We start from the raw sequence: 22,171 nt of genomic DNA on the forward strand, positions 1-22,171 counted from the left end.
CAGGGAAGCTTCTGTCATTAAAACAACCCTTACTCTTGCATCCCTTAAACAAGGGGAGGGGGTAGGCTGGGATGAGGGTCCGGGTGTCGCTGCTCTGCAGCCTTCTCCCCCTCCCTCTCCACCACACTCCCAACCCCCAACAGACTCCCCCAGGAGCAGTTGTTTATAAGCTTCTGGTGAGGGAATTGATTAACGGTTCCTGAGGGAGGGGGGTGGTTTCCGCCGCCAGCGGGAGTGAATCAATTTGCGCCATCGATTCTTCACGCACTGCGGCAGAAGTGGGAGCGGAAGGGATGGCGGGAAGATAAATTCCCCTGCGGTCAGTGAGCCTGCACCAGGCTAGGCCACAAAGAAAGTCTCCCTTTGCAATACAAAAGCACATCACCACAACACACACACACACACACACACACTTTCCTCTGTCCCACACCCCCTGGCTGAGCAGAAGAGCACAGCCTAGTGATTCTGCCTACAGCTTTCCAAGCTTTCAATTCCTATTGAGGGACACGATCATTCTAAAGGGATAAATTAAAAAGAGAAAGGAGGGAAAGGTTAGCCAAATTAAATTTAAAAACTCCAAGATTCTCTTCCTGGTTTGGGGGAAAAAGAGAATGAAGTGGGTTATAGGTATGAGGCAGATATTCAGAGTTCTGTCATCAACCATGCCAAAAATGAGATCTATATTTTGGAGTAGGGAGTCAACACTGTCTGGAAACAGGCTCCAGTGGGTTGAATTAGGGAAGCAGCAAACTAAGAAGCTTGTGTGCTTCATTTTCTGAGGATATCTATCTTTTTTCTTGATTTTGCTCCATTTATTTTAATCTACAACCCACTATCTCCTGATAATTTGAATTCTAGAGAGAAACACTGTTGCTGAGGAAGATTTGGGAGAAACAGGCCTCATCAGGAATTGTCCAACCTGTGCCCTCCAACTATGTATCATCCCAAAACATCTGGAGGGCATCAGGTTAGGGAAGCTGCCCAGGCCATATGTCAGATTCAACATCTCTGGGTCCTGTCTAGACAACAAATACTTTCTTGGGATAGTATGGGGGAAGGGGAACTAAGGTTGAATCAAGTATAAAGAAAGAGAAAATGGACAGAATCTTTTTAATTTGGAAGCGTTGAGCTGGCTCAACACAGAAAAATACTTGTAGATGAGATTCAAGAGGAAAGACACCCCCCCCCCATGGCAGAATAATGCAAATCTCACATCTAAGTCATAAAAGAAATGAGTGTATTAAGTCAGCAAATCTTAAATAAGAAGGATGAATTTACACTAAAACCCTGATAATTGTTACAGTCACATGATCATTTTGATTATGGTTGTATGCTCTGGGAGTATGCTCTGCCGGCAGTCAGCCCACAACCATAGAGCGTACTCCCAGAGCGGCAACTGCCAGAATACTCGGCATCCTACCTCCGTGCTTTGGAAGCCACAGAAAAAGTCATGTGGTGGCGGGTGGCAGCGGCAGCGGCAGCAGAGATGCCCTGGCTCTGCAGGGAGAGTTAGGCAAGGGCATCTTGAGCCTGGGAGTCATGCGAGCGGACAGCGGAGAAGCCGCTTGTGCAACCCCCCTCTCCAGCCATGCAGAGCCCCATTCACTGACCTAGGGGCATTCCGAAGGCACCAAGCCGCGGGAGCCGGAGGGCAGCGAGCAGGTGCTCACGCGGCTTGGCGATACCCCTAGGTCAGTGAATGGTGCTGTGCCTGGCTGGAAAGAGGGGTTGCTGGGCAGCTGCTCATGAGCGTGGTCACCTCATGGTTGCTGTGTAGTGCTGCTGCGACAGTGCAACACAGTCGTTCAACCCTGAGGCTGTGTCCGGCTCTTCGGGAGCCTGCTCGCAAGAGAGCAGCCACCTGGCAACCCCAAAACAATAAGCCCTCCCTGATAATAAGGCCCAAGCTATATTTTGTGGGTCAAAAGAAAATAAGACCCTGTCTTATTTTCAGGGAAACACTGTAATTTTATAATTTTAGAAAAGATTTTTACAAAACAAGATTAAAACTAGTACAAACCAACATAAAGAAGAAGAAGAAAAGAAGTAAAAGTCAAACAAGAAAGCTAAAAGTGCACGAAAGACAAAAAAAGTATAGAAAAGAAAAAAGTACATAAATGATTTCTAATCTTTGTCACAGAAGTACAATCATAGATTTACCTCTTAATCTATGGTTACAACGTAGCTGTGTTCTATCTATAATCTGTTCCATCCGATCATCAAAACCATAAATGACACTTTTCTTCTGTTTCACATAAAAAGTCTTTAAGGGCATTCAAGTCAGCAATAAATGCCTATATTATCTTTTGTTTCATCACAGAAGTCAATTTAGCCATCTCAGCAAGTCCCATCATCTTCAGCAACCATTCCTCCATTGTGGGTAGTGCCAAATCTTTCTATCTTTGTGCATATAATAATCTTGCTATAGTTATCAAATATTCTTGGTTTTTAGACTTTTTTTTTTTCAGCTCAATCCCAAAAGAAAGAAAAACCTCTGGTTTCAGTTGTATATTGTTTAAAATCAATGTAGGAACTTGAATCCTTTTTTAAAGCTTTTTTACACATTCATGAAACATGATAGAATGACCTTTCTCACATTTCCAATATAAATTTGAAGTAGTTATATATATTCCAGGCAATTTTTCTGGTGACACTAATAATTTTATTAAAAATCTCATAATTATTGTAAAATAATGTAAATTTCAGTTCTTTCAGCCACATATTTCCCATTGTTCCATCTGTGTATTATAACCAAAATGTTCAGCCCACTCTATCATACATTATTTCAGCTGTTGTTCTGTTTCAAATTTCAATAAAGTTTATACAACTTAGCAATAATATGTTCATCATTTGCACACAATTCTGTTTCAAAGTCAGTCTTACAATGTTCAAAACCGTACATTCTTTGGTCTACTTCAAAGGAAGGCTACTCAAAGACTAAAAAGTTTGGTACAAAGAGCACAAGGAACAATAAAGTCTTGCAGCCACATAGTAAACCTCAGCTCAAATACCCAGGATGACTAATTGTCCATTAAACAGCTCACCAACAGCTTCAGCGAAGAAAAGATCTGACACCTCAAAGGTAAAAAGGGATGCACTACAAAATGTCCTAAGAGAAAATGTTCCATAATCAAGGTACAGCTTCAGAAAAGAGACAGTGTCTTATTTTTATCCCCTCTCACTTTGGTTGGGGACATACTTAGAACAGAACCTCGATTCAGGTTCACCTGAAGAAGGATGGCTAACTTGCTTCTGGGTACTTTGAATGGTGTAGATGTAAAGACCAAGATTTGTAGCTTTGTATTGTACCTAAAAAGAATGAGACAGTGTCCTTCTTCCCCTAAGACAATCTGTCTTGAAAGGAAGCATCTACAACCATTCCATGTATGGCCACATAATCACTAGGATTTCTTCTTCTCAGAAAGTAGAGTACCAATTGTAGGTCTTCTCAGAATGATATTATCTTTCCCCCTACAACTTAACACCTCCTTCTGCCTTAGTCCCTAACTTATTCTATATACATGATGGTGTCACACTTCACAGCATAAGGAAAAGCTGACTAGTTTAATACTGGAGGCAAAGAAGGCTAGCAAACTAGCTCAGAGAATTGTATACACAGCTATGGTCACTGCTTCCCTCAGTCTCACTTAGGACTCACCTTGCTTTTACCAGCTTTGTTAATGCTGACCACTTCCAAATTAATCCTTCCACTCAGAGGTGGTATTCAGCAGGTAGTGTAAATTTTGAGTTGTTTGGAGAACTGGTAAATTTTACCTCTGACTGGCCCCGCCCCCATCTATTCTCTGCCTCCCGAGTCCCAGCTGATTGGGAATAAATGGGGATTTTGCCTTCCCCTGGAGTGGGGAGGGAATGGAGAGTTTACAATATCCTTCCCATGCCACACCCACCAATACCACCTCTATCTGGCCCTGCCCCCATCTATTCTCTGCCTTCCAAATCTCAGCTGATCTGGAAGAAATGGGGATTTTGCAGTAACCTTCCCCTAGAGCAGTGAGGGAATGGGAATTATACAGTATCCTCCCCCTGCCATGCCCACCATGCCACGCCACGCCCCCAAACCACGCTCACAGAACCAGTAGTAAAAAATGTTGAATCCCATCACTGCTTCCACTGTATATTTGGGTGGGACCTCCATTTCAGCTGCCTCTTCATCCAGATCTGTTGTTATCCCAAATGATGGCAGAAACTCCAGACATACTTAGATCTAAGTACAGTGATTGTTGAGAAAAGTATAGCATATATATAATGTATCCTCTCCTTCAGTTTTTGCCCATAATCTCCCTTCTAGTTGATGCAGTTTTGTTCAGGGATTCCCCAGGGCAAAGCCAGTCTCCATAGCAGCAAGAGGGAATGGTGGGATGTGCCAAGCAGTTGGCACACAACCCATTCCCTGAAGAGGCCAGAATCCTGATCTGAACCTGGCATGTATTTCCTTTCCTCCTTGCTCACCTCTTAGTCTGTCAAGCACGTAATGCACACACGTTGGGGACTGTGTACTATTAATAGCCACTAGGGGATGTTATCCGCTTAGGAGTAGGCTGAATGTAGCTCAGCCTATGAACACAGAAGAGCAAAAACTTCTGGGTTCTCTCTGTAGCTTCAGAGAGGGAGGGGGAAGATTAAGGGCAACAAGGAGTAAAATAACCACAATTTTGCTATTCTTTAGAATAGCAAGGAGCTTTAGGTACAAATCATTTTGACAAACAGTATATCTGGAATATTGAGGACAAAAGTAAAATTAACATAGCATTGCTAAAATAGCTTCTGAGAATTGGAATGTCGGATTATGAGGAACAGCACCCAAGGAAGGAATCTCAGTGTAAACTTCTGGAAGGCAAATCTAGTCTCCTGACTTAGAATGAAAGCTTGCATTTCTGGAATTAAACAAAGGTGTAAATGGGTGAACAACGAAATGTTGCAAGAGCTAGCAAGGCTTTTGTGTCTCCTAGTGAGTTTTGATAGAAGGGAGCAGAATCTTATCCCCTCCCCCATTCCTAGAAAGCAAGGTTTTGCTGATTTTAAGATGGTCTGAAAAGGGCCTTATGGATAGCAACTAGTTAACTCTGGGCTGGAAATTCTCCCCCTCCCCAAGTTTCCCTCCCAATCAGGCTCCAAGCCACAACTTTCACTCACTGCCAAGTTGGAGAAAGGTCAGCAAGATGGAGAGGCTAGCTGGCGGGAAGGGAGGGGTGGTGGTGCAGGGGTGCCAGGCCAGGAGAGCTGGGCCCAAGTTTGAGTCCAGGATGACCCGAGGAGGCTGAGGCCACACAGTGGAAGCCAACATTGCAACGAAGGAACACTGATGAGACACAAAGCCTGAGACCATGCAACACACTAAACAGATCAACAAAACACAGTTGCTGGGTTCAGATAACATGCTATGTCCAAACAAATAAATCATATTATAGCCTAATGTAATGGCCAGGTTGTACAACTTATGAAGGCTGGATTGCCTTGATGGACTGAGCCACAGAACTACCTCAACTCTATCTTACTTGAGGCTAACATAGTGTGGAAACCCTTCCAAAGGGATGTATCCAAAATCTACAGTGAACTATATTTATTGGAACACAGCAAATTGCAATTTTTCATTGTTCTAGGCAGTCATAGACGAAGCAGAAAAATAACAATAAAAAAAACAAATTAAAAAATCAAATATTATTATGACAATGGTAATACATCTGGCCACTATTCCTCTTTAAAAAAAATTGGGGAACTGAGGAGATAATCCATGGATCTACTTTAAATCCAACTGCATCAGTTTGTGTCAGATACATAAGCCCACTCCCAGAATCCCTACCCTAAAACAGTTCCCTCTTACCCTTAGCAACAGCGGCACCCAGTGGCTATTCTGCCTTATCACAGCAACACTTTTCGCCTTCTTCTGGCTCCTGCCCCTTCACAGATGCTCTTAGTGAAATTAAAAGTAATTTCTAAAAAAGTGTGAACGCAAACCACTGCTAGAAAACAATTCTCCCGAAGTCAGAAGTCCAGCCAACACTTCAGTACTCAACATTTTAGTGTCCTTTTCACATTGTCTATGCCTGCAAGGGCCAGTGTCTGTACTTTCTCTCATTCTGACATTACAAACACAGAACATAAAGCAAAGAGCAGTAGCTTCTGTGCAGCTTTTTCTCAACATGTGTGCTGGGCAGGCATATTATAGCAGTAATCAACTGACATTTCAGAGTATATCTATTATATCTATTATATATCCAGAACTCTCTCTGAATTTGGATTTGGATTTATTAGATTTATATGCCGCCCTTCTCCCAAGGACTCAGGGCGGCGTACAGCATTAAAAAACACATAGTACAAAAGTTAAAAAGAAATTAGAAACAGTCCAAAAAACAAACCCAATTTATATAACACTCACATTTTAAAAATTAAATAAAATTAACAGGCCAGGCCGGCTTGCTGGAAAAGCCAACTTTTTAGGGCGTGTCGGAAGGACCGGAGGTCAGGGATTATGCGAAGCTCCAGGGGCAGCTCATTCCAGAGGGAAGGCGCTCCCACAGAGAAGGCTCTCCCCCTGGGGGTCACCAGCTGACACTGTCTGGCCGACGGCACCCCGAGGAGGCCAACTTTGTGGGATCGTACTGGACGGTGGGAGGCTATTGGTGGCAGTAGGTGGTCTCGCAGGTACCCTGGGCCTAAGCCATGGAGCGCTTTAAAGGTCATAATTAGTACCTTGAATCGCACCCGGAAGACAACCGGTAACCAGTGCAGGCCACCTAAAAGGGGTGTAACATGGGAGCACCTAGGTACCCCCATGATAACCCGCGCGGCCGCATTCTGGACCAGCTGAAGCCTCCAGGTGCTCTTCAAGGGCAGCCCCATGTAGAGAGTGTTGCAGTAGTCCAGGCGAGAAAGGACGAGGGCATGAGTGACTGTGCACAGAGCATCCCGATCCAGGAAGGGGTGCAACTGACGTACCAGGTGAACCTGGTAAAAGGCCCCCCTGGTCACGGCCGTCAGATGTTCTTCTAAACTAAGCCGCGTATCCAGGAGGACTCCCAGATTGCGAGCCTTCTCTGAGGGGGCTAAAATTTCTCCCCCTATCATCAAAGATGGAACAAGATGCACAAATCGGGATGACAGAAACCACAGCCATTCAGTCTTGGAGGGATTGAGCCTGAGCCTGTTCCTCCCCATCCAGATCCGCACAGCCTCCAGGCATCGGGACATCATGTCGAGGACATCGTTTGGGTGGTTTGGGGTAGAGATGAAAAGTTGGGTATCATCAGCATATTGATGATACCGTACCCCAAAACCACGGATGATCTCGCCCAGTGGTTTCATATATATGTTGAACAGTAGGGGTGAGAGAACCGACCCCTGGGGCACCCCACAAGTGACGTGCCTGGGGGTCGATCTCTGCCCTCCAGTCAACACAAACTGCGACCGATCCAATAGGTAGGAGGAGAACCACCGTAAAACAGTGCCCCCCACTCCCAACCCCCCGAGTCGTCGCAGTAGGATACCATGGTCGATGGTATCGAAAGCTGCCGAGAGGTCTAATAGGACCAGGACAGAGGAGCAGCCCCTGTACCGGGCCCGCCAGAGATCATCAACCAACGCGACCAATGCCGTCTCCGTGCTGTACCCGGGCCTGAAACCCGACTGAAATGGATCCAGGTAAACAGCTTCATCCAGGTACTGGGGAAGCTGACGTGCTACCACACTCTCGACAGCCTTCACTACAAAGCGAAGGTTGGAGACTGGACGGTAGTTGGCTAAAGAAGCTGGGTCCAGGGAAGGCTTCTTAAGGAGGGGCCTCACCACTGCCTCCTTCAAGGCGGTGGGAAAGAACCCATCTCTCAATGAAGCATTGGTAATCGCCTGGAGCCAGTCTCGTGTCACCTCTCGGGAAGCCAAAACTAACCACGAGGGACACGGGTCCAGCACACAAGTGGCAGCACTGAGTCTCCCCATAATCCTGTCCATGCCCTCGGGGGTCACAGGGTCAAACTCATCCCAGATTGTCTCCTCTGCACTATGACACCACCAACATCTCCTTTTCTTCACAATGTGTTTTCTATAAAGTGTTTGCATTTGATTGCCTATAACAGTGATGGCGAACCTATGACACGTGTGCCACAGGTGATGCGCTGCCCTGTCAGCTGGCCAGTGCGCATGCGCACACTGGCCAGCTGAGTTCACCCTTTTTTAAAGCCATTTTTCACCCTCCCCAGGCTCCAGAGGCTTTATAGGCTTTATAGGAGCCTGGGGAGGGCGAAAAGAGCCTCCCCCACCCTCCCCTTGAGGCCCTCCAGAGGCTTCATGAGCTTCCCTGAAGCCTCCGGAGCACACAAAACCAGCCCTACGGCAAACCGGAAGTTCAGGAACGAACTTCCGGTTTGCTTGGAGGTTCGTTTTGACTGCTCCGGAGGCTTCAGGGAAGCGTCCTGAAGGTCCCTGAAGCCTTCGGAGCGCTCAAAACGACCTTCCGAGCAAACCAGAAGTCACTTCCGGTTTGCTCGGAGGGTCGTTTTGACTGCTCCGGAGGCTTCAGGGAAGCGTCCTGAAGTTCCCTGAAGCCTCTGGGGGGCTTCCGGTGGGGCGGGGGAGGCTGTTTTCGCCCTCCCCAGGCTCCTATAAAGCCTCTGGAGCCTGGGGAGGATGAAAAAAGCATGCAAAAAAGGGGGGGTCGCACCTGTAGTGTGCGCATGTGCACTGGGGGGGTCACACATTGCATTATGGGTGCGACACACCCGCACATGACCCCCCTGCGCTCCCCCCACTTAAGGCACGCGAGCCAAAAAAGGTTCGCCATCGCTGGCCTATAACCTGTCTCACTTGCCCTTCCTCTTCACAAAATCATAAGATAGATGGAAGAAACCATTCAGACTTTTGAATCAAATACATACCCTCATTCAGTGCAAGAATCAAAATTCAGTTAGCTTCACAGCTTCTTCTTGCATATACTAAGACAAAGAGGAACATACCATCTCTTTCAATAACTGGTTCATTATTGATCTACTCTTCTGTTAGGAAAGTTTTCTTAAATTTCAAACAGAATTTGCTTTCTTATAATTTAAAATCATTATTCCATGTCCTCTCCTCTAGCATGGTAAGAAATAATTTTGGCCTTCAAACTGCTAGTTCCTCGGGGCTGAGAACTATCCTAAAAGGGGGTAAGAACATATACCTCAACTAGAATAACATTTTAATATTTAACATGTAACTACATTAACGTTTCTAATTACACCAGACCACTGAGAAATCTGTGTAATGTTTACCAAGATTGAAGGAACTAGCTATTCCTACTTTTCCTTAAAAACACCAGTGACCACAAGTGCTTGTGATAGCTCCTACTAGATCAAGGGTGTCAAACGCATGTCATCGTGGCGGCATCACGTGACATATTGGGACTTTTTCCCCCCTTTGCTAAACCAGGCATGGGTGTGCATGATGCATCTGGCCCACGGGCCGGGAGTTTGACAGCCCTGTAGATCATGTTTGAATTTAGAATTGTATTTGGGTAAACCCAAGAAAAAATAAATGTGAGGCCTGAAGGAAAATGAGCTTTAATAGTTGAAGTTTTCTAGATGAGTTCACCTATTGCCCCAGTTAGATAAGAGCCTAACACATGTTGAGAACATATGAGGATGGCAGAGGTGAGTGGCATAGACATTCAGTTAAGGTTCAGTAGTAATTACAATATGCAAAACGGAAATTCAATTTTCTCTCTAATTCAGAGAGGACAAATCATAACCAAAGAATCTCTGGAAGTCCCAACTCTTCTTTTTTTGGCATTCAGAATAAAATCATGAGACAAGGAATAATTTTCTAGTTTGGAGGGGGGCATCAAGCAGTATAGCTAATAATAGTGGGACAAAATCAGACTTGGATTTGCAGCTTTGTAGCTTTGCAGCGCATCTTCCTTTTTAGATACACAGACATGGACATAGACACTAGAAGCTGAGAAAACCTCCAGGGAACAGAAATGGGCTTGTCACATCTAGAAAGTCAGAGGTTAAGGGCCACAATAACTTAGGCTGAGCCAGAGTTGGCATTCAAGACAAAGTACCCTCACTGGACAATTTTTTCTTCAGTGAATATTAAGGCGGTTTCACGACAGCTGCTCAGTTCCTTACATTAACATGGAACACTGTTCTGCACTGAAATCCTTTCTTGGTAATACGTTTCCACAAATTTTTACACTTGAGTGTCAGAATACACTTATCTGGCAAAACATCATCTTATATCTCCAAATGTTGTTGAAATAAATCCCATTATGTCAGTCAACAGGGACATGATGACTCAGTGGCTAAGACGCTGAGCTTGTCAGTCAGAAAGGTTGGCAGTTCGAATCCCTATTGCTGCGCAATGGAGTGAGCTCCTGTTACTTGTCCCAGCTTCTGCCAACCTAGCAGTTTGAAAGCATGTAAAAATGCAAGTAGAAAAATAGGGACCACGTTCAGTGGGAAGGTAATTGTGTTCCGTGCGCCTTTGACAAATAGTCATGCTGGCCATATGACCACAGAGTCATCTTTAGACAGCGCTGGCTCTTTGGCTTTAAAATGGAGATGAGCACCACCCTCTAGAGTTGGGAATGACTAGCACATATAGGCGAGGGAAATCTTTGCCTTTACCTATGCCAGTCAACATGCCCTGTTATCAGAGATTAGATATAGCAATAGCATTTAGACTTATATCTACAGTACTCTCTGGGCAGTTTACAATAGGCCCATCAAACTAATGGCCCATAGGCCGGATGTGTCACATTCAGGCCATGTCCACCCTGGCTCCACGAAGGCAAAAAAAGTCATGGTACATCATGTGACATGATCGAGTTTGACACCCATGGTTTACAACATCAACATTTTGACGCCAATAATCTGGGTCCTCATTTTATCAACCTTGGAAGGATGAAAGCCTGAGTCAACCTTGAGTCCCGTCCGGATTGAACTGTAGGCTGGGGGCAGAGGTAGCCTGCAATACTGCATCATCTGAGGACCCTCCATTGGAAAAGCCTAGCACTGAAATCAACTTTTTCCTGATGACTTTTTAGGTGGACCAGATGTCATGTATAAATCCTTGAATGAGAATTATAAGAATTAAAATACAACACACCTGGAGGGCACCAGTTGGATAAGACTATTCTAGACTGTCTCTGGCATTTTTGCACTTTATAATCAAGTGGACAGCAAGTGATCAATGTGTATTTCATGTATTTCTCATTTTTCCAGATGGCCTCTTCCACCCTCCCTGCTGCCAATTTCTGTCCTTAAAAGCCAACAAAGTGTTTTTCAGCTGTCAGATCTGATTAATTCACACACAAGGATTCAATTGGTCAATTGAAACTACAGAGACCCAGAAACAGTGAGAAGGAGGAGAATGGACAATCCATCCATTCCCTCCTCTTCCACTTGTTCTCCCAAAGTGCCCAAGAGTTTTGACCTTCCATGGAATGGAAATGCTAGCACCCAGGGGAAATTCCACATTCTGCTCAGTACTGGTAGAAAGAACTGAGATGCCCCGCAGAAGAGCAGCCAAGCTTTTTAAAGTCCCTGATTAAAAAAAAAACTTTTTAGACAAATGTATAGAACCTGCTCTACAAGATGGTAATGAGATACAACAAGAAAATTATTAAACACACGAACTAGAAAGCAGCCATACTCAGAGTTAATTTAATTGAAATATAAACATAAAGTTGCCTTTGCTCAGACAAAAATTGCATAATTATGCTGCAGGACATTGTTAGATCTGGAAGAGACGTTCTGAAGAACTTGAATGCTTGCACACTATTTTATGTCATTTTAATACACTTTCATACCTACATATCCATCCACCTCTCTCCCAACTGAGAATGCAGAAGATGGGAGACATTTGGTCATTGAAAGGAAGTTTTTTAAAAAAATAAACCTTCTAATCACTACACCCTGAAATTAGACCCATCTTCAAGATAAATTCCAGCATATCACTTAATACTAACACAATCAGTGTCCTAATGTAGAAATGAGCCATCATAGATGTCATACAGCTTTGAACACAATTATTTTCACACCTTTTGGTGGGGAGACAGTCAGTTTTCTGCTTCAAAATACACGAAGTAGGAAAATAGTAGGAAGCACAAAGTACATTTCTCAAACCACTGTGAGCTTTTCTTTCCCTTCTCCCTATATCACAGTTGCTATACATATAATAACACAAGGAAGGGTTTCAAAGCAGAGAGCTTATTTTCTTGCACATTTACAACATTTGTCTTACCATCAAACAGAAATCTTTAGTTTCAAGCGATAAGTGTATAAGTTTACATTTAATACAATTACAGTTGACACATTTGCATTGTATAGCATTGAATTGTAAATTAACCAAATTACATTGATTCACATGATACATTAAACCCAAAATACCCAACCAAGATTAAACATATCCAAGCTTAGCATGTAATGCAAATAAAATTATTAAATATTTAACTGACATAGCAAACTGTGTTAACATGCCCATTCTCAGTGTACTATTTACCTCAAGACAATCAGAAATATATTCAACACAACAGCTTTAGTTTCATCAAAACTATAGAAACATAATTCCATATGAAAAAAATGTTTTTAAACCAACTCAAAAACATCTAGCCATGCAGGAATCCCACAAATTGATGGATTGAAGAGGTCAACTTTTCCAGTTTGTTCATCTCAAGCTTTAAGAAGAAACCAAGGTTTGAGGCAATTAGACATGGGCTTCTATATTGAAATCTGGTGCATCATTTAAACTCAAGCTTTAACAATTACATCTTTGGTCCATTGGGGAACACAGAACCACCTTTGACTCAATCTCAGCTTCTCCAGCAAATGTAATAGTCTAGTTTCCACCTGACAAGGGTGCATTATTTTCAATCTGGCAGTCAGTCATTTTTGATTGCTTATTCCTTGCCTTGAGAGGTAGATAGTTAAGGCACCACTGTAACAATACTAAAAGCCTCAGATGTCTTCTCCTTCCACACTAGAAAGATTGAAGGAAGACTGACTGTCCAGCTGGCCCAGTAGAGGTGCCATATGTGCAGATATTAACGTAAATGATGCTACTGGCAAGTGAAAGTAGGACCATGTGGAAGAGGAGAGGTTGACAAAGCCCTTAAATTCTCAATTAACCAACTGTGCCCTATGAGAACAGATATTAATATAAAGAAGGAACTATTTCTTAAATAACCTATTATCACATACAAATTGATGTTTCTCTTCCACTAATATTTAAAAAAAACAAGCACTTCTTTCAACTCTGCTAAGTTTCAGCTCTCTCCTTGGCAAAACAAAGTAGTTGTGAAGCAATAATGCCACAAAATTCAGAAAAATAACCTTTCTACAGTGAAATAAAAGATTTAATTCAATAAATAACCCAGTGACTACTAATACACTCTACCTTTCCTCCATTTAACAAATAGAAATAGAAATAAAAATAGAATAGAATAGAATAGAAATCTTTATTGACCAAGTGTGATTGGACACACAAGGAATTTGTCTTTGGTGCATAAGTTCTCAGTATACATAAAAAGACAAAATACATTTGTCAAGAATCATAAGGTATAATACTTAATGATAGTCATAGGGTACAAATAAGCAATCAGGAAACAATCAATATCAATATAAATTCTAAGGATACAAGCAATAAAGTTACAGTCATGCAGTCCTTAAGTGGGAGGAGATGGGTGATGGGAATGATGAGAAGACTAATAATAATAGTAATACAACCTTAGTGAATAGTTTGACAGTGGTGAGGGAATTATTTTTTTTCCTAGCAAAATGAAACAATTGGTAAGGATTTGGATCGAGCAATGATTCTCCTCTACCTAGACAAGAGTAGCAGAAAATATTGCAGTCAGTTAGCATGTTATCCTTGAGATGCACTGGTAAGATCCCATCATCTTCAGCCAAAATAGCTCTTCCATATTGTTCTGCATATAATCATGGTATAATTCTTCCCAGGTGTTATTTCCTAAATCTCACATCCTCTATGGTCAGAAGCTAATTTTAAGATTGTTTTTGCACTACTACAGCTATTGATCTGAAGTTTTTCACTAATTCTATTTAACCATTACAAAAATCTCAGACTCTTCCCTTCTCTTAAGGGACTTTATTAAATGTATTTTAAGGTACACCTGCATTTAGTTATTCATATTAATTTTAGAGAAGGGAATCCTATATCTTTCATTTCCATCCTGATAACCACCAATGAGGTTAGATTATGGTTCCCGTCATCTTGAATGAACATGGCTCATTGATGAGAGCTATAGCCCAAAAAAGCTTAGTTAGAAGAGGCTGACTTGTGGATCAAATTCTGGAGAAAATAAAAATTTGCCATGTTTTCCCCACAAACCAAGCAAGGAAGAACTTTACTTCCATTGAGACTAATCTTAATTTCTCACCTATCAACAGAAGAAATCTATTTTTATTCCCATTAGGAAACAGTAGTTTTTGAGATTGTCTAGGAACAGCATACCTTGTTAATAGGTATAGGTAAAGGTTCCCCTCAAACATATGTTCCTGACTCTATTCGGTGGTGCTCATCTCCGTTTCAAAGCCAAAGAGGCAGCGCTGTCCAAAGACGTCTCCGTGATCAGGTGGCTGGCATGATTAAATGCTAAAGGCGAACGGAATGCTGTTACCTTCCTACCAAAGCTGATCCCTATTTTTCTACTTGCATTTTTACATGCTTTCAAACTGCTAGGTTGGCAGAAGCTGGGAGAAGTAACTGGAGCTCACTCCGTTATGCGGAGCTATGGATTCAAACCGCTGGGCTGCTGACCTTTCTGATTGATAAGCTCAGCATCTTAGCCACTGAGCCACCATGTCTCTTGCACCTAGTTAATAGATTATGCCAATTTTAGAAGCACATACTTAGAGATTTGAAGGAAGTAGCCTGACAATTGAGAGTGAAATATAGCTCCCACTTCTTATATATATATATATCATTCATCCAGCTATTTTCCTCCAAACAAAAAACAAAAAACCTCTAACCACTATCCAGATAATTTTTTGTACAATTTGTTCAGGATAGTTTAGACATTTGTGCTGTCTTGCAAAAGACCTATAAAGAATGGTGGCAAATAAGCAAAGTAGCACTAACAATCTTTTTTTAGAACTGAACTTTGAATCCAGTCTTGACCCAGAAATGCTTCCGGAGTTGCATAGGCCTAAAAAAACTTGGTGAGGATACCCTGCCCCATGCAATCAACTCCATGTGTTGCCTTGTCTTGAATTACTACATCCATAAAATGGAAGTAATCACTTTAAACTATTTAAAAAAACAAATGTGAAGCCTGCTGTTCCTCAAAGAATATAGAAGAGACATTTATACAATTATCCCATTACAGAATTGAGATTCAGCTTACTGTTGCTGGTCCCAAATTGTTCTTCATTAAACTCTGACCTCCACTGCCTGAGCCCATTAAGTTCAACCATGCTAACCTATCCCATGCATATATATATATTTTTTGCCCTCGGTATTAGCTACTGGAAGAAATCGGAGAGAGGGGGGACTCACATAAACCCACCTAAAGTTGATCCGACGGTATGCCAACCCCGTCCCAACTTTGCAAGCCACCTCTAGGCGGACATTCCCTGATAAATGGGGAGGGCTAAAAATGTTATAGAGAGATTTTACGAGTGTTACACAAGCCGTGGAACCCACAAACCCAGCCATCCTCTCTTCTTCCCACGCACAACTTTCTGGTGGGCAGCGGCGCTTAAGTCGGCAGGAGCATCTGCTTGCTGGAAACCCCTTAAAGGAGAGGAAGCGAAGATCAGACGGGGGTGGTGGGGGTGGGAAGGGTCTTATTAAACGAAAAGCGACAAGGTATTCTCTTTCTATCCAGAGTGTAAATGCTCGTATTTAAGTATGGTCTACGTACGGTAAGCAGAGAGAGAGAGACGATAGGAAGGGGGCTGCCAGGAGAGCCGGGACTCTTCAGATCCTCGGGGAAGCCCTTCTTGGTGGAAAACAGGATTCCCCGTCTCGCTTAGGGTATGGACTGTCTGCTAAGCGGCAAGAGAAATCCCGCTCCCTCTGGGTCCTAATACCCTTCTAGTCTTGGCTTTCGCACAGCCGCCACAAAGCAGGTAATGACCCTGCTCTGGGTTTGTTTTGGAACTTTCTTTCCATAGCAAAGGTCACTTGGGAAAAAAAAGAGGGATGCGGCGGGAGGAGAGTACAAAGTTTGCTGCCACAAATTGGTGTTGGAAATCAATAAAGGAAAGTGATGAAACCGTTCTGCGACCTATTTCCCAAGCAAGCAGGACGGGATTTTTTTTTTAACTTGGAGAGGCTTTTGCCCATCACTGAAATGCTCGTCCAGGTAAAATTACACGGTTTTTATAGGTCTCCCTGCGGTGTTATATATTACTTCCACTAGAAAACAAAAAAATATAGAAATGTAAACATAGGACCTTTTGGATTTCAGCCATCTCAAAGGTGATCCAAAGAATTGTTTGAAACAAAGGTCTAGGATTGTTATCCATTTCATAATTACAAGTACTGTATTTCTTCTAACGACTCCTTTGCCTGTAAGCAAAGTAGTTTTGAACACAATTTTATATTCTGTCTTTGTGGGATGCAATTTTCATGCCAAGCTTTTCCCTTTCTCCCCGTGTAGAAGAGGGAACGTGTTCTAAAGTAGGGCATACAACTTTGGAAAGTACTCGTATAAAAATAATTTATTTGTAAATCATACAATTAATGGAACACTTTTATAATTTATACCATTTTATTATGAAAGAATTTCAGCCAGTTTAGCTAACCATGTAAACATCATTGCTCCATTCCAACATTTTGCTGCTCAGTGTGCAAGCAGTGTAAGGAATTGTTACCATCAGTACATTTACCATCTTTCATACATACCAAATCATGTGGAAGGAGTGGCTTAGCTCAATGTTTGAAGTATATGTTCCTGAAAAGATTGGTGGATCTGACAAGAAAGTATTTTCCACTGGTATTTCAGGAAATATGTTTCTCTGACAGGTAAAGAATCTTCATTTTACAAGATCCAACAGCAAGAAAGTTTCCAAGAGAAAATGTGAAAATCTTGTATCCAAACCTAACCTATTGTATAGATTTGAGTGAATCTGAAGACTGATAGATTAAAGGAACAATAAAGTTTAAGCAAGAACCAATAAGTATTTTGCTTAAAGGTGAAGATGAGTTCAGGATAATTGAGATTTCTTAATTAAGAGATGGGGAGTTATCCATTGCTTTGCTTGTTCCTTAATTTTGGGAAATCCGTATGAAACCTAATACCTCTCTATACCTTGTAAGACCTAATATACAGCATTCCTGCACACTGAAACTAAACTCATGAGTTGAACAGATTCCTTTACTCCATTTTTGCTTCCCTTTCCCTTTGCTGATGACATCAGCAAACTCAGAAGTCTGCATTCTACAGTAGTTTTGAGACATGTTGTTAGCCTCATCAAATTAAGGCAGAGGCTTACAACAAATTGAAGTACGCAAATTGGCAACTCAGATCACATATGGCCTCATATCCTCTTTATGACCTTCAGAGTGAATGCATTTGGGGATGGGAGTTGTGTTTTTGAGTTGAGTGTTAATGAATAAAATAGGTTCTTTAAGCTTTGGAAGACCTTGAAGACTCTCCAAAGCCAATATTCTGATTTTTGGAGCAATGCTCTCAACCTGCCAGTCTTAACTAGTTCAGAATGGCTTTTTAGCAGAATGTGTTTCTTTCAGCAAAAAAAATCCAACAACCCTTTTGTTTTAAATAATCAGAAACACCCACCACCTCCAGAGAGTTAAAATTACTATCAGTAGCAAAGTCCATGTGTCTTCTCCACAGCAGTTACTAAATTTCCAATCACTTTTTTTTCATTTTTAGGTTTTAAATGCAATCATGTAACAGAACTCCCCACAACTCAAATTAATACAGCCATCAACTTGAGAGCTGATTCTTATATTTTCTTAAAAATCAGACCAAATGAGAAGGATGATTTAAGAACTGCTGTCTCAGAACAAATGAACAATGGATAAAAAACCTCCCTGATGCACAAAATATTACCAGTGCATAAGACCTGAAATACCTACTGGAAAGAGGCAGGAGGTATTTTCTTAGGTATAGACCAAAATGCACACACACGCAACACATGAAGACAATAGGTATACATGTTGTTGTAGTGAGTATTGAATCACTTTCAAGGTCTAGCAGGAAGAAAAATATGATTTAAAATCCAGCTGCCCATCTGCTTCCAATTCTTTCTAAAGTCTGCTTTCTATTAGCTGTGGCTGCTCTAGGCCATTAACTCTTTGAAAACTGGCTTATATGAGCAGTGTGCTTTGATAATCTTAGAAGTCCAAAGACTAATTTTGGTTCTCCAAATCCTGTAGACAATAGTGTTATCAATTAGAACTTGAGTTCTCATAAGTTAACATTTTATTTCATGTTAGTAGGCTTCAGCATTTTTCTATTGTTGGATATATTGCAATGGTTAACCACTCACAGTTAGTGGCCATGAGAGACAACCACAAAATCTCCCTTTGTTTTTATGGGGCTGGGCTGGTTTCTCTTAACACTGTCATGGATTTTTAACATCTGATGCCATTGTGGTTTACAGGAGTCGGCCATCAGGGATGCAGATGGGTCAAGTCATCCCATTCCACCATAACTGAACAAGGAGGCTATAAAATGTATATGCCAAAAAACCACATGTAATACATCTCTTGCTATGGCCACATGAGCAGCTTTGTGGAAAATTAGGCAGTATAAAAATTTAGGGGAGAGCACTAATTAAACTGAAATCCCCCAGCTCTTTATTAATATTAGGATTCTCACTTAAATTTAATAATATTAGTTACAGAATTGCACATCCTGAAAATGATGTAGTAGGTAGACTTCCAAACTCCAAGAGAACAATAGTGATAGCTGCTAAAATATGCATAATCTGGAACAAGCTAATATATGTTAGACATGCAAATTCCAAATGTATTTAAAACTGAGCATAGGACAAGCCCACAATTAATGGGATATGTATACACCCCCACCAAACCAGAAAGCCATAACACAACTCCAACTCTAATGAAAATTGCTAAAGTGTAAATGAGTAACTACTGAACCAAGCATATATCTTAAACTTCACAATTGCAAAATTGACTTATTTTAATCTGTAAATTAAAGCCATAGCAAATAATTGCAACTGTTAAAAACATCTGGTTGTACATATTTCAATAAATCAGAACAATTCTAAGTTAATCAGTGGAGAAAGGCACTGCAAGTGATGTGTAAATATAAATGGCTTTGCAGTTAAAACAAACCAATTCTGATCATACACATATATGCATACAAACAAGTAGATTCCAATTCAGAAATGTACACTGTGCTTAGTAAAAAATTTATTCATACAAATAAAGCTATTCAATTAATCCAACTTTTCAAAATAAATGGCTCAGGAATAAAATTGACTCTTTGCTCCAGGTCTGAAACTAGTTTTGGTGCTAAGATTGTAGCCACAGTTCAGAAATATTAAGATGTTCAAGGGCCCTCTGCAATGTGTGTGTGCCTGTGTGCGTATGGCTAAGCTCCTTTGTAGCTCTCAAGAGGCTAAGCCTCAGTATGAATGACATCTAGTTCATTGAAGCAGTCCAACTTCAAAAGAACTCAAGCTACTGCATTCTTATTTTATATTGCAACATTAATGGCTGCATCTGCAAATGGGCTCTCTTACTGACATCTTTCATCCTTTCTCATCTCTGCTTTTAATCACGAAGGCAAATATCACATTGGCAGTTCCATATTTGTAGAGGGAAGGGGCAGCAGAGAAAGGTTAACTGCGTTGTGGCTGGGAAAGAAGGGAAAATATTTCTGGTATTCAAAAATAAATCTCCAAATGAGAGTGATGCATAATCAAAAGGCAAAAAGTTTTAAAAACCTTGAAAATTGGGCAATTCGTTGTTTAAAAATAAAGCCAATGATCCAAATATTTCATACATTGCACCCCTATGTATGTCTTGATAAAATCGGTTCCTAAGGTTAATAGACGTATGAGGCATTGTGTTGTACAAGGGAACAAAGCAACAGTTTTAAAGCCCCCCAGCCAAAATGCTTCCAACCAAGATTCCATCCTTGAGGGCATGTTCCACATCCTTCTCTTCTATTTTCAGAAAAACCTGGTGGAAGAAAAACAAACATGAATCTGCTCCTTGGACATTATTGAGTATCCATGATTGCCCACGTATAACAATATCAAGATTAAACTGTAGGTATTGGCAATTTCTAACTTTTCCTTTACTCTATATAGAAGAAAAAGTTCTGTATCAACTTGTTACTGAAACTTCCAACATATGTTGATTTCCAACTACTTTACAAGAAGAACAGAAATATTATGATTGTTACAAGAATCAACAATCTGCCATACAATTTCAACTGCCAGTTCCCATAGAATTAACATTGGAAGAATAGGGATACAATGAAGAGAATATTATATCCAAATGCCTCAAATATCTTCATTTCCTTTATCTCCAATTGTAAAAATTTAGATGTGTACAAACAGAAACAAGGATGTGGGAGAGACAGATTAATAATCAGTTCTTTCAGTTGTACAACTTCTCTATTATTCAAAATTCACAACATTTCAAATCAATTATCTCCTATAGCAGAATTCCAAGCATTAGCATGAATTAATTGCCACAACGTTGCACTTATTAGCTTTCTCATTGTAGAGTTTTAATTTGCATTCCAGAAAGTCATGAGACTTTGGAAAAATAGGAAAATTTCAACGTGGACAGAGCACACTATGACAACCAATCAAATATATTGAGATATGTCAGAATGTATGGCAGTTCTTCCAATATAGGTAAGAACGATTGGTGTTGCACATGCAGTTCCAACAGTTCTGGTGAGAAAGTAATTCAACTCTGTTCTCTCTTTGTTTATTGTTTCTATAGTTCTGCAAAGAATAGATATGAACAGAAAAAGTTGTACCCTGAGGATGTTCCACAGAAACACAAGAAAGGAGAGCTGGTAAATCTACCATGTCCATATAGCTAAATATTTAAGATGGCTACATCTAAAGAAAAAAATTCCCAGGCATAGCAGAGACATTTCAGGCACTAAAGAACTCTAGATAGTACATTTTCCTAGTAAAGCCAAGACAAGAATCACTGGCCAATTTTTATCACTCTGTTATTTTCATTATTATAATAGAGTAAAAGCCAACCCCAGCCTCTCAAAAGGTTTCCTCTTAAAAGCAGTAGAGAATGGAAAATGTGTACATTAATCTTAGATCTTTCAGACTAGGAAGAACATGTGATTAATCTAAACTGCTCTCTCAGCCAATATGGAGAAATACCTTAGACAGCCGTGCTTCTTTAGCCTTTTTGAGTCCCACAATGCCCCTAGATTCCAAAAGAGTTGAGAGTGAGAGGCACTCCGATTGGTCAACAGGTCCTACTTTCTGTTTCTGACAAATTCTGCTGTAGGCTTCATGCAGCTAGAAATAAAGAAGGTTTAATGAGCTCCAATTATTATTGAATATAATGATAACACAGAGAGATTAGCATAAATGACAAAGCTCACTCCAGCTTCATTTTATTCCATTATTGTAGCTTTTGATGAAAGTATGTTCTTCATAATCATAACCCAAAGTGCCCAGCCAAAGCACTTGCTAGCATAGTTCTATACTTGGTGTAGCTACTATATTCTTACTACTTAAAGAAAAGAGTGGCCATGAAAAAAGATTTAGAAATCTTAAATAAGATATATTGCAAAACAAATTCAGAGTCCTACTTAAGTGTAATTTTACTAGAAATAATGGACAAATAATTGCTCTGACTAGTTTCAGCAATTATTCCTACAGAAGAAAAGCAGCACCCAGAATTTTGGAAGAATTTGGAATATAGGCAACTATATTGTTTTGCTACAAAAATTATGAAGTATTGTATAGAACAAACGATTTTCTCCTCCACTTTTCAAATGCCATGAGAAGATAATAGGATGAGTATATTAGTAGGTGCTTTATATATAGCACATGCCCTGTAGAGGTAGTTCTAAACTCACAACCTCTTGTTTAAAGTTACATTGGCACTGACTTACAACCGCTCCTCACGCTTAGACCTATTACAGAATCTGCAAGGTCATGTGACCAGAATTCAGGTCCTTGGCAGCTGACATGTATTTGCAACAGTTGCAGTATCCCAAGATGAT

General features: G+C 41.0%; 2 protein-coding genes across 3 annotated transcripts in view; both read right to left on the minus strand.

Annotated features, from left to right (window-relative positions):
* RARA (retinoic acid receptor alpha) overlaps positions 1-16,004 on the minus strand; it is a 237,003-nt gene extending 220,999 nt beyond the window's left edge. The window contains exon 1 of one of the 2 annotated variants that reach the window (XM_081932042.1): positions 15,878-16,004. The gene's annotated coding sequence lies outside the window, so the exon portion shown is untranslated. The remainder of the gene's footprint in view (positions 1-15,877) is intronic. The other variant, XM_081932041.1, reaches the window with a different exon arrangement.
* Positions 16,005-19,111: 3,107 nt separating this feature from the next.
* CDC6 (cell division cycle 6) overlaps positions 19,112-22,171 on the minus strand; it is a 32,810-nt gene continuing 29,750 nt past the window's right edge. The window contains exons 11-12 of the mRNA XM_081932103.1: positions 21,318-21,458; positions 19,112-20,136 (exon numbers count right to left, since the gene is read on the minus strand). Coding sequence (XP_081788229.1) covers positions 20,050-20,136; positions 21,318-21,458 — 228 coding nt within the window. The 3' untranslated portion in view covers positions 19,112-20,049. The remainder of the gene's footprint in view (positions 20,137-21,317; positions 21,459-22,171) is intronic.

This window comes from Natrix helvetica (assembly GCF_964273705.1).
Source record: "Natrix helvetica genome assembly, chromosome: Z".
Taxonomy (NCBI): Eukaryota; Metazoa; Chordata; class Lepidosauria; order Squamata; family Natricidae; genus Natrix; species Natrix helvetica.